The 11,534-nt window shown below is 59.4% G+C and overlaps 1 protein-coding gene across 1 annotated transcript in view; it reads left to right on the top strand.

Annotated features, from left to right (window-relative positions):
- The first annotated feature begins 1,384 nt into the window (after positions 1-1,384).
- The window catches only part of THOP1 (thimet oligopeptidase 1), a 17,672-nt gene continuing 7,522 nt past the window's right edge, over positions 1,385-11,534 (top strand). Inside the window, exons 1-5 of the mRNA XM_007460381.1 lie at positions 1,385-1,400; positions 3,496-3,708; positions 6,008-6,156; positions 7,171-7,278; positions 9,969-10,071. Of these exons, the coding sequence (XP_007460443.1) occupies positions 1,385-1,400; positions 3,496-3,708; positions 6,008-6,156; positions 7,171-7,278; positions 9,969-10,071 (589 nt within the window). The remainder of the gene's footprint in view (positions 1,401-3,495; positions 3,709-6,007; positions 6,157-7,170; positions 7,279-9,968; positions 10,072-11,534) is intronic.

Genomic DNA, 11,534 nt, shown 5'->3' on the forward strand with positions numbered 1-11,534 from the left:
CGTTCTTTGAACATATTTGTACATTTAGTCACCCACCCATCCACCTACAAGTGCGTTCTTTCATTTATTCAATCCATAAGAGTAAAGCAATAGAGATATTTGTTTACAGCAGATGTCTAATAGTCGAAAAATATTGCACACCAACTATAATGGCCAGCAAAATGTTTGCTCTCATTACCTTGTATTGGGGTAGACGGACTATAAACTAGTATACTAGTACATAAATGAACAAATTTTACTTAATGGTAAGCGCTATGAAGAAAATGTGGGGTGCTGTGATTGTGATGGGCGGGGATAAGTTGGCTGGGATGATTAGGAAAGGCCTCTCTTTCACACGTGGATTTGGAGAACGGAAGGAAAGCACTCCAGGTACAGGAAACTGCGAAAATGAAGAGTAACAGAACTAAACTTGATGTCCTCAAGAGAGAAAAAACGGAGGGTGGGTAACGAGAAATTCCCTAGTAAATTAGCGTTAAAGTTGCCAGAAGCGTTCTCCTAACTCATTTTTATCCTACTTAAAACGCATGCACACTTAACACCCTGGGTTATTTTCATTTTTTTTGCAGAAATAAAGGAGGTGGGTTTGGGGGCCGGTTTAATTCTCGCAACTTTTTCTTTCTGGGTGTTTTAGATGGTTCAAGGTTTTGTTTTAACCGACAACCCTAGATATAGGTCAGGTAACTGCACTGTTCCAAAACACCTGTTGTTTGAAGTCGTGGATCCGTTCACTGAAGCTTTCTCAATGATACTTGCTTACATTTCTGTTTTTTAAATGAACGTGTGTTTAATTTAATTGACCAACTGGATTCAGCTAACATATGTGGTGCACCTTCTCTGTTCATTAGACGCTAGAAGCTGGCCAGGATGCTGGAAATGGGATAAGAGCCTGAGATATGGGAAGCGACCACGGAGGACCTTAAGTGAGGGAGAAAACTTGTAAAACTAGCCAAATACCCAACAAAGGTAGAAAGGAGGCAAGTACAAATTAATACAGGAGCTAGAAGCCCAAGCGAACTACTGGCAGGAGAGAACCTAGCGAAGGCTCCGAGGCGCCAGCTGTGTGGGTTTCCATGGAAACGCCTCTCCCCCCGCCTCCCCGAAGGCTCTGCCCTCTCACCACTGAGAGCCAATGACGGGCGGGGGTGGTTCCAGCGCATGCTCAGGAGGAGTCAGCGAGCGGGCGCACAGCCTCGGGTTGTGGGCGGAGCTGGGGTGCGCGTGCGCCCAGCCGTCCGGCGCACGCGTCTCCCAGCATTCAGTTGGTGCGCGGGCGGCGGGCACCTCAGTCCAGTAGGCTTCGGCGATTGAGTGGACGGAGGCTGACGGCTGTTACGCCGACGCAGGCCAGGTGGAGGGAGAGGTCGCCGGTGCACACCCGCCAGCCATGAAGCCCCCCGCAGGTACCGGCCGCCCATTGGTGTTGGCCCCGCTCGCCGGACCCAGGAGCCGCGCGCCCCCTCCCTCGGGGTGGCCCCTGGGGCCTAAGAGCGGAGCCCAGTGACTCTCGAGTGACCCGGGCCCAGGCAGGGGAGGGGGTCAGCGAGCCCGGAACCCCGACCCCTCGGTTGCCGAATGAATGAACAACTTTTCCAGCGCTTCACTCATTCGGCAAACTCCGTGTCACTTCTGCTGAGGATGGGTCTGGCCCTTGGGTGGACTCTGAGGGAGTTCTAGACGCAGTTCCAGAGCCAGAGACGGACGTTCAACAGGCAAAAATTAAGCGAGGGCTTTAGACAGTGGTTGGTGCCGGGGCTGGTGGTTCTTCTTTAGGGAGGGCGGTCCTGGAGGGCTTCTCGGAGGAGGTGGCATTTCACTCAGCCTGGACCCCGTGGGGAGAAGCAGCTGTCCTGCGGGAGGAGCATTCCAGGTGGTGGGAATCGCGAAGGCAAAGGCGGGGAGGCAAGCGCACCAGCACGGCGCTTGGAGAGCAACAGGTCATTTTAGCTGGAACACAGCTGGGAGTCCCTTTTATGGGAAGCACAAAGGGGCCCTATGGAAGGCTTGGTTTTCATTTAGGGGAGCGATGCCACCCGCATACTCTATTTTAGAAAATCGCCCAGGATGTTGAGTCGTGCCTCCTGGAATTTTCTCTTGCCCACCTATCCTCCCTCTGTTCTTTCTGCAGCCCATTGTGATGATGATGATAATTGTATTCATGCTGATAATCATAATTATGGTTATTCAGGCCTCAGGGAGGCAGGAACGTTGTCTGCCTTGTTTGCTGCAGGATTGTTAGCTCAGAGACCTGGGTGACAATCAGTAAATATTTATGAAAAGAATGTGCCTGCTCCAAGTTTTCAAATCCTAGTTCCTCCAAAAGGTTTTCCCGACAATTCCACCTGACTCGGACCTCCCGCCTTTCCTGAGCTCCTGGAGCCCTTCTTTACCACCAGATTTAATGCAGACTCACGGTCCCTCTTGTGCAGTTCTTGAAATCCAGAATATTCTGCAAAGATATTCTCTAATTTGAAGCAGTCATTTGGCCAGAAAAATCGAACCTCTATTGAGGTGAAGAGGCTCCCCCCGCCACTTAGTGTGTATCAGTGGAAGTAAGCTGTCCGGCTTTGAACCCCACCTCTGTCGCTGCTGGCTGTGGCATCATGGCAAACTCAGGATTCCCATCTGTAAAGTGGAGCTACATAGGGTGCAGAGTACAGAGCTGCCTGAGAGTTCAGTGAGGTCAAAACACCCTGGAACACACAAGAAGGTTTTCAAATGACAGCTGTTGTTTTTCTTTCAATTTATTTATTTATTTATTTATTTTTGGCTGCGTTGGGTCTTCGTTGCTGAGCGTAGGCTTTCTCTATTTGTGGCAAGCGGGGGCTACTCTTTGTTGCGGTGCGCAGGCTTCAGTAGTTGTGGCACACGGGCTTAGTTGCTCCGCAGCATGTGGGGTCTTCCTGGCCCAGGACTCAAACCCGTGTACCCTACATTGGCAGGTGGCTTCTTAACCGCTGTGCCACCAGGGAAGCCCGACAGCCGTTGTTATAGGACCACAGTCTTGTATCCAAAAACTCCTGGGGCTAGGGACGTCACAGTAATCAGGATTTCCCCCTCTTTTAGAGAAGTAATACAATACAGATGTTCCAGGTTCCATTCAGGGAGGTTGGGGGTACCACGCTGCAGTGCAGTTATTCTTTCAGTGAAATGTAGGTATGTGCCAGATGTCCCGCTCAGCACTGCTGACTTCGGGGGCGGGGCCTCTCCTGGGGGCGGTCCTGGCTGCTGTGGGGTATTGAGCAGCACGCCTGACCCTGCTGAGCCAGGAGCATCACTCCTTAGTGGTGACAACCACAGACGACATCCCCCAGTGTCCCCTGGGGGCAGGATCACCTTGTGCTCTAGAGGACCAATCGCCCTGTGCATCCCCAGAAAGCCCTGGGGCCTCGCCATCTGTTCTGGGAAACTGGGGGCTCTCCCCGGCCTGTTACTCTGACCCTGATTCCGAGCCTGAAGCAGACACGCCGGGTGTGGGGTTCTGTTTTCTGCGTCCAGCCTGTGCAGGAGACGCCCTGGACGTGGCGGCACCATGCTCGGCCGTGAACTACCTCCGGTGGGATCTGAGTGCCCAGCAAATCGGGGAGCTCACCACCGAGCTCATCGAGGAGACCAAGCGCGTGTACGACCGCGTGGGCTCCCAGGAGCTCCAAGACGTATCCTACGAGAACACACTCAAGGCGCTGGCCGACGTGGAGGTGTCCTACACAGGTGAGCCCTGCCCAGACTGGGCGACACCACCTCCTCCCCGGGGGCCTGGTGGAGAAATGCAGCCCGGGCTGGCCGGCTTGCTCTGTCCCCGAGGGCCCAGAACGGCAGCGTCAGACAGTGTCTGCCAGTTCTTCTCTTGGGGAGCCGGCTCCCGTGCCAGCCTTGAAACTGGAGCCCCTTCTCACCCCTGCCCGTGTGCCTGCCTGGGGATCTGTTTGTTTTCTCTGAGCCGCTGAACTTGGTCCCCTTTGGTGTTCTCCCGTGGCGCCCTGGGTCCCCTGATACCCTGAGGCGCCCTCGTCGCCAGCCGGTGGGTCCTTCCCTCTCCTCTACAGTCTGTCTGCTGCCTTTTTATGTCAGATACACAGGTCGCCTCCCAGAGCCCCCTCTGCAGAGGTCGATGAGGCAGAGAACCCTGAGCCGAGGAGAGCCCCTGTGCCCGAATCTCTAGAGCAGCTGTTTTTCTGCGAACCGTCCAGAATCCCTGTATTCCAGCTGCGGGATTCTCACATGTCCCTGACGCCTTGCCGTGCAGGGTCTGCTTGCCCCTGGCCTGCAGGCTTAGACTCCAGAGGGTCCGCCCTGGGGGGACCCAGTGTGCCTTGGGCCCAAGGGTGAGGGCTGCGGCTCAGGCAGCGGATGGAGAGCCCGCAGGCCGGCTCTGCCCCCCAGTCCCCTGCTCTGGCGGGGGCGGGGCAGGGGTGGCGGGCTCAGTCTCCCCTCTCATTTGTGGCAGGAGGCTCTGGAGGGTGGGTGATGCAAATTCCCACCTCGGGAGGGACCCTGCCAGACGTGATTTGGTCTCTCCTACTCCACTTCTGTGGCCTTTTCTTTCCATCTCCCCTCAGTAACCTGACTGATTTTAAAGAAAACTAGAATTGGACCATGGCACTCCCCTCGACCAACTCCGGTGCCTTCCCACTGCCCTGCGGGTCAAGGTGGGAGCCCTCGACGTGGCCTCTGGGGCCCAGCCACGCGCCGCCTTGCCCCTCATCCTGCGCCCCATCTGGGGGCTTCGTGCCAGCCGGGGAGCCCCTCGCCTCTGCTTGGCTGGGTGTCGGGTTCTTTGAGCACAGATTGAGCTCTGCCCAGCGCCCCTTCCTGTGCCCCCTCTCCCCATACCAGCCACCTGGACTAATCCCACACTCTGGTGTTTCGTTGTCATACTCGGTGCAGTCACAGCCTGCAAATCCCAAACGGACAGAAAAGGCTGTTTCTGTCCTTTTCACAGCTTGCTCTCGGGCCACTGGCATGAGACCCACCCAGAGCCCCACCGTGTTTGGCCTAGTCAGCTGAGCTGACTAGCTGCAGGACTGCCCTGCAGAGGTTTCCACGCTGCAGCTGACCCACCAGACCTGGGCCATCTCGGTGGCCTGGAACCGTGGAAGCCACCAAACTGATGTTAATTCAGGTCTCCCCCATGCAAAGTATATGCTTTTTTAAACACTGCTGTGTTGAGATAGAATTCACATACCATGTAATCTGCCCACTTAAAGCATAGACGTCATTGGTTTTTAGTGTATTTAGCATATCCAACCTTCACCACTCTCCAATTCCAGAGCCTTCCATCACCCCAAAAAGAAGCCCCATCCCTATCAGCAGTCACCCCCTGACAACACTAACCCACTGTGTCTATGGATCTTCCTGTTCTGGACGTTTCCCATCAATGGGATCACACACTGTGTGTCCTTCTGTGTCTGGCTTCTCTCACTGAGCATCGTGTTCTCAGGATCCATTCACGTGGCAGCGAGTGTCGGGGCTTCACCCCTTTTCATGGCTGAGTGATGCCCCTGTGTGTGGAGGGACACGTGTCCAGTCATCTGCTGATGGCGTCTGGGTCGTGTCCACTGTTTGGTTACTACGGATCAGGCTGCCGTGATGGCGTGTGTAGAAGTTTTGGGTGGAGGATGTTCCGTTACTCTCAGGTGTGCACGTGGGGGTGGGTCTGCGGGTCATGTGGTGACTCGGCTGAAGCGTGTGCTTTCACAGCCGCCACACGTCCTGTCTCACGAAGCGTACCCGTGTGCCGTGAAGTATAAAATCTTTGGTGAGCTGCAGCGTAGCCATGGGCAGCCATGGCTCTTTTCTGGCACTGAGTCCCTTTGGCCTCTTCCGGTCTCATCCTACTCCCTGTTCCAGTCCCTCTTGGCTTGGGGTGTCCTGAGCTAAGTTCCTTCCCTTTGGGAATATGAGTCCCCGAGGACGGGGGTAACTGCGCTCATCTCTAGCCTGGGGCTGGCACCCACCCGTTTCCACCCGGGGCCGTTTTCACACCTGTCCTGTCATCTCCCTGTTTCAGTTCAGAGGAACACCCTTGACTTCCCGCAGCACGTCTCCCCATCCAAGGACATCCGGACAGCCAGCACGGAGGCGGACAAGAAGCTGTCCGAGTTCGACGTGGAGATGAGCATGAGGCAGGACGTGTACCAGAGGATCGTCTGGCTGCAGGTGAGCGTGCGGTGGGACCTCTTTAGACTAGGTCGTTCCGCTCCCTGGGCTTTACGAGGTGTCAAGCTGGAGGGAGCCCCGCAGGTGGGCAGTGGGCACCGCGGGCTGTGTGTCGGGCCTGGGGAAGGTGGTGAGTTTCATGGTGGGGCCGTCGGACCACAGCAGACGACGTAAGAAGCGTGACAAAGATGAGCGGGAGGGGGGAGAAGAGGCGTAAGATGCCTTCCCAGGTCCACACGTCACCTCACTTTCCCGGCCTTGCTGGGCACACCTAGAGGGGGCGTCCAGGCTCCAGCGTGAGGTGAGGGATGAGTAACGCGCGCGTGCGCTTCCTGCCTTCCTGTGGATGCTCCGTGCAGCCAGCCAAGCACGGCGGCCTGTGTCGGGGGCACCACACGTACTTCTCACGTGGCTGGTGGGTGGTTCTTAGAACCGCTGACGCTTATCCCTCAGGACCAGGGCAGGCCCCTGGGTGCTTTGTGCAGACACAAGGGCGGGGGCCTCTGAAAGCGCAGGCAGTGCTGCTCTTAAGAGAAGTTTTCACTGACAGAATTAATTGTAGGTTCACGTGCAGTTGTAAGAAATGATTCAGAGTGGTCCCGGCTACTTTGCCCCGTTTTCCCCAGTGTCACCTTTTGTGAAAGTAAAGTCCGCGTCCCAGGAGGCTCCTGACGTTGACACAACTGCCTGTGTCATCCGCTGCCCTGGGAAGGTCCCCAGCGGCTTTCGGTCTGGGGCTCTTCCCAGTCAGGTGAGCATTTGTGTACAGCTTCTGTGCGGACTTCAGTCTCCATTTCTCTGGGGTAAGTGCCCATGACTGCGGTTGCCGAGTCCTGCGATGGCTGCTTTGTTAGGAAGTTTTGCTTTCTAGGAAACTGGCCAACTCCTTTGCAGAGTGGCTGCACTGTCTTGTGCTGCCTCCAGCGATGACTCCCCTGTTCTCTGCTGCCTCGCCAGCACTGGGCACCGTCTCGATGTTTTGCTGCGAGCAGAACTCTGGTTATCTTGTTCTAGGAGAAGGTCCAGAGTGACTCACTGAGGCCAGAGGCATCGCGGTACCTGGAGCGGCTGATAAGCCTGGGCAGGAGGAACGGGCTCCACCTGCCCGAGGAGACGCAGGAGGTGAGCGCCTGGCCTGGGCCCCGCGTACCTGCCTCTGCCCATCTTTCTGCCGCCTCAACCCCAGGAGGGAAGGTCCACGTGGACCAGCAGTCCCTCTGCACCTGCTCTGCCCTCGGTCCTCAGGGTCACAGGGCTTCCCCAGAGCACGGGCGGCGTGGGCTCCTCTCAGCGTCCCGCCTCAGCCGGGCCCCCCGCCCCCCGTGGCTTTGCTGGGAGGGTCTCAAGGAAGGACCCCCTCCTCCGAGCCCACTCCACCCTCAGCCCCAGCTCCCACAGAGCTTCCGTCCTGACGCCAGGCCCGTGGGGCTCCCATAGCAGCAGCTCTGCAACTGCCGGGTTTCTACGGTTCAGTTCAGACTCCATCTACCCGGAGTCAGAGCCCGCAGGTCAGGGCTCGGCCCACGCCGGCCACAGGTCCATGTCGTCCTCTGCGCTTGTGGCTGACAGGCTGTGTCGGGAGTTCTCACGTGCCCACCCTGAGTTCCATTCGTCGGCTAGCACGGCCCCCAGAACACAGGCACCCAGTCCACGGACCGGACCACCGGGTTATCATAAGGAGCAGCCAGGTGGCAGGAGGAGGTGTGGAGGCGTGGGGCGGGGCCGGGGCTTCCAGGCTCCCTGCTGGCGCCCACCCAGCAGCTCTCTGAGCCCCGAGTTCGCCGAGATTTTGTTCCATGAGCGCGATTACATTGTCGGCCGTGGGCCACTGGTTAGCTGCGGCCCCTGTCTCTCTCCCCTCCCAGGAGGTGGGCAGGCAGTGGGGCTGCACGATGCACCCCATCCTGTGGCTTTAGGGTTAGGAGCTCTGTGCCAGGACTGGGGGCTAAGATCCAACACGTTTCTCCCGTAATTCCCAGCGCGGATCCTGCTGGGCGCGGAGGCTGGGGGCGATGGGAGGCTGACGAGCGCGTCCGCCTTCACCCGCTCCCTCCTCTCTGGGCTGAGCCCTGTGGCCACGCAGATTCCCAGTGGGCCCAGCCCCCCGGGGCCTGTTCCTTCAGGTCCTCCCAGTTACTTGACACCCCTCTGCCCCCAACGTGGACCCCAGAGCCCTCAGCTCTTCCCACCCCTGGTCCAGCAGGACAGGGTCCCTGCAGCGCCCTGGACAGGCGGGCGATGGGCAGCCCGGCCCCTCCCAGGAGGCAGCCTCATGGGGTGGGGAGGGGGGCGGGCACGGCCCTGTCCCGGGCAGCCACCCACAGTCGAGTGCGTCACCTCGGTGGGGGGCGTGTGGCGCCGTGGCTGCACGCGTCTCGACCTCCGGGATCAGACCCAGCTCTGCCACCAACCGGCTGGGTCCCCAGAGGCTGGTCACTGGACCCCGTTGTCGCTGTTCACCCTCTGCAACGTGCGTGACCCGAGGACCCCCTCACAGGTGGTCGTGAGCGCTGACCGAGTCGGTTTGTGTGGAGGACAGAGAACAGTGAGGCCAACAGATGAGGAAAGAACTTGTCACTCGCGGTTCTGGGCAGGGGCCTGCCTCGTCACCTAGGGCCTCCCGGGAGCACGAGGGTTCGGCAGCAGTGAGGGGACGGGTGGCTGGGGACTGGAGCCTGAGGTGTGCGTCCCCGGAAAGGAGCAGCTCAGGATCGGCTAGAATGACCCGGGGCTCTGGGCCTACCCAGGGTGATGAGCGCAGGGGGACGGTGGCCCCGAATGTGGGAGCCCCGTACAGAAGGGGCTGGGGTGCAGCCCTGTGCTGGCTGGTTTGCGTCAGAAAGTGACAGAAGCGGTTAATGCAGGTACCAGGCCCGACCCAGGGCTCGGCGACAGTTCTCATTACCCAGCACAAACGCTATCCCGCTTCGGCCGGTGCTGTGCCTTGTGGTGGAGGAAACCGGGACTCGGAGGACTGTGGGACTCCAGCCTCCAGGGTGGGCTGGGCACGGGGACCCCGAAGTCCTGTGGAGCGGCAGGCGCGTGGAGCTTCGAGGCTGGGGGAGGCGAGAGTGTGCATGCTGGGGCTGCGCAGACCGCCTTGACGCTTGAGAACCACTGGCCGGAGGGACCACGGGGACGCCCGGGGAGGAGGGCGCCCAGGAGAGGCGGCCTGCTGGCGCAGGGCAGGGTCCTGAGTGCCGCCTTGCCCTCCCAGGGCGCCCTGTGCTCCTGCCCAGTCGTGGCCCGTGGGGCCGTGAGGCTGCAAGGAGGCCAGTGCCCGGCACGGCGCCTGCTGCCCGCAGAGGCCCGGCGTCCCTCGGGCTGCTTCTGAGCCAGGTGTGCCCGACAAGCCCCTGCTCCTGGCAGAGCCAGTGGGCACGCTCCCCCAGTGCCCCTCCTGTCCTCCGACAGGCATGGCTGCTCAGCCCGGGAGCAGGGCGGATGCGCTGAGTCCTGGGCCGGGCAGGGGGTGCAGCCTGGGCAGGTCCTCGAGGCGTCCCTCCTGCTGCTGGCCCGGCAGGGGCCCCAGGGAGCCGGTGCCTTCCTCTGCACCCCACGTCGCTCCCTCCCCCAGGCTGGTCCATTTCTCCCTGTTTCCGAAAACCAGATAGACCCTGAGGGGACAGAAACTTAGCTCTGTTGAAATGGCTGAAGCTTAGGCTGTCTCCTTGGGGTAACTGGTGAGGAGGGTCGAAACAGTTAGGACCCGAGGCCCCTTCCCTCCCTCCTCCCTCGTCTCAGCCGCCTCGTCTCCCTTCACCCCGCTCCGTGCCCCCGCCCCCCATCTCACGGCCGTCTTCTTCCTTCAGCAAATCAAGAGCATCAAGAAGAAGCTGAGTCTCCTGTGCATCGACTTCAACAAGAACCTGAACGAGGACACCACCTTCCTGCCATTCACGCGCGAGGAGCTGGGTGCGTGCGGGCCGCGCGCGGCGGTGGAGGGGCGGGTGGAGGGGCGTCCGTGCGCCGCTGGCCCCTGGGAGGGCGTTCTTCCGCGGGGTGCTCAGAGCGTTTGGGTCCCAACGCTCTGGATCCTTCCTTGGGGGCGGTTGCGGTCTGTCTACCGAGATTCTGCCCCAAAGGGAGTTGTCCCCCAAGACCCCACCCCCACCCTGCTCTCTGTGATGTTTCTTTAATCTCACGGGGTCCTCCCCAGCCTGACCTGGCGTGGGGTCTTGAAGGGCTGGGGCCTGGGCGGCTTTTGCAGCTTCTGCCGTCTTCCCCGAATGCTTTATTTTGAAAACTTCACACCTGTAGGGAAGTGGCAAGAATAACACCAGGGAGACCCCGTGTGCTCCCCGGGCCCGGCCTCCCTACGTGGATGCTGTGTGTGCTGTTCCTGCGCTGGGGCCTCTGGACATGTCTCTAGGAGCAAGGGCACCTCCTGAGTCCCCGGGTGCAGGCAGCCCTCGGGAAGCAGAGCGTGGAGCGGTCCCCCAAGCCATCCCGATGGCAGTCTTTACGTTTCTGGCCCTATCTGGCTTGAGCCAGGCCTCAGGCATTGCATTTAGTTCCTGTCTCTCCAGGCTCCTTCCCTGCTGATCGGTTCCTCAGCCTTTTACAAACTTGCTTCCGTCTTGCCCACGCTGATAGTTTTGCAAAATCTAGGCCAGGTGGGCAGCGGCCTGTCAGCCCTGCCCGGGGATCAGATGGGCTGAGCATCCTCACCAGTTCTGTGTAACAGGCTGTTGCATAAGATGTGACACCTCGTTTGCCTCTGGGCGGGTGGGTTTTGGGGACACCCACAGATGCACGCTGACCCAGGCAGGTTTTTCAGGTCCATCACGCCAACCTCTGCTGCCCTAACTTCTGGTCCCCAACCCCTGTCCCGGGCAGCAAGACCCACGTGGCTCCTGGGGTTCACGGGCCAAAGGGTGATCCCAGGCCTCTGGAAACTGGCAGCTGAATCTGCTGGCACAAGCTGTCCTGTGGGGCTGCTTTCCCCCCCATCTGTCCAGCCCAGGGGCCCTGCTGTCATCGCCCGGCCTCCCGGGTGAGAGGGTGAACCCCAGCTCCATGGAGCAGACATTCAGAGCCCTGGTGACCTGTCTCACAGGGCTGGGGTGGCGGCTGGACATGTGTGGCCAGCCTGGTGGGGTTTGACCCCGTCTGCAGTTTCAGTTCCAGCTGAGCAGGAGCCTCGCTGGGTTATTTTCTCCGGTTGTGGAAGGATCCCTGGTGTCATTTTACAGAAACATAGATGGTGTGTTCTTTCTCTGTTTTTTCCCTGCTTCCTGTCCTCCCTCTCTTTTTCTACCTCTATCTGTCTCCGTCCCTCCCCCTCCCTCCCCCCTCCTTCCCTCTCCCTCCCTTCCCCTCCCTCCCTCTCCCCCTCTCCCTCCCACCCCCACTCGAGAGAGAGAGAGTCATATACA

The sequence above is a fragment of the Lipotes vexillifer genome, unplaced genomic scaffold (assembly GCF_000442215.2).
Source record: "Lipotes vexillifer unplaced genomic scaffold, Lipotes_vexillifer_v1.1 scaffold225, whole genome shotgun sequence".
Taxonomy (NCBI): domain Eukaryota; kingdom Metazoa; phylum Chordata; class Mammalia; order Artiodactyla; family Lipotidae; genus Lipotes; species Lipotes vexillifer.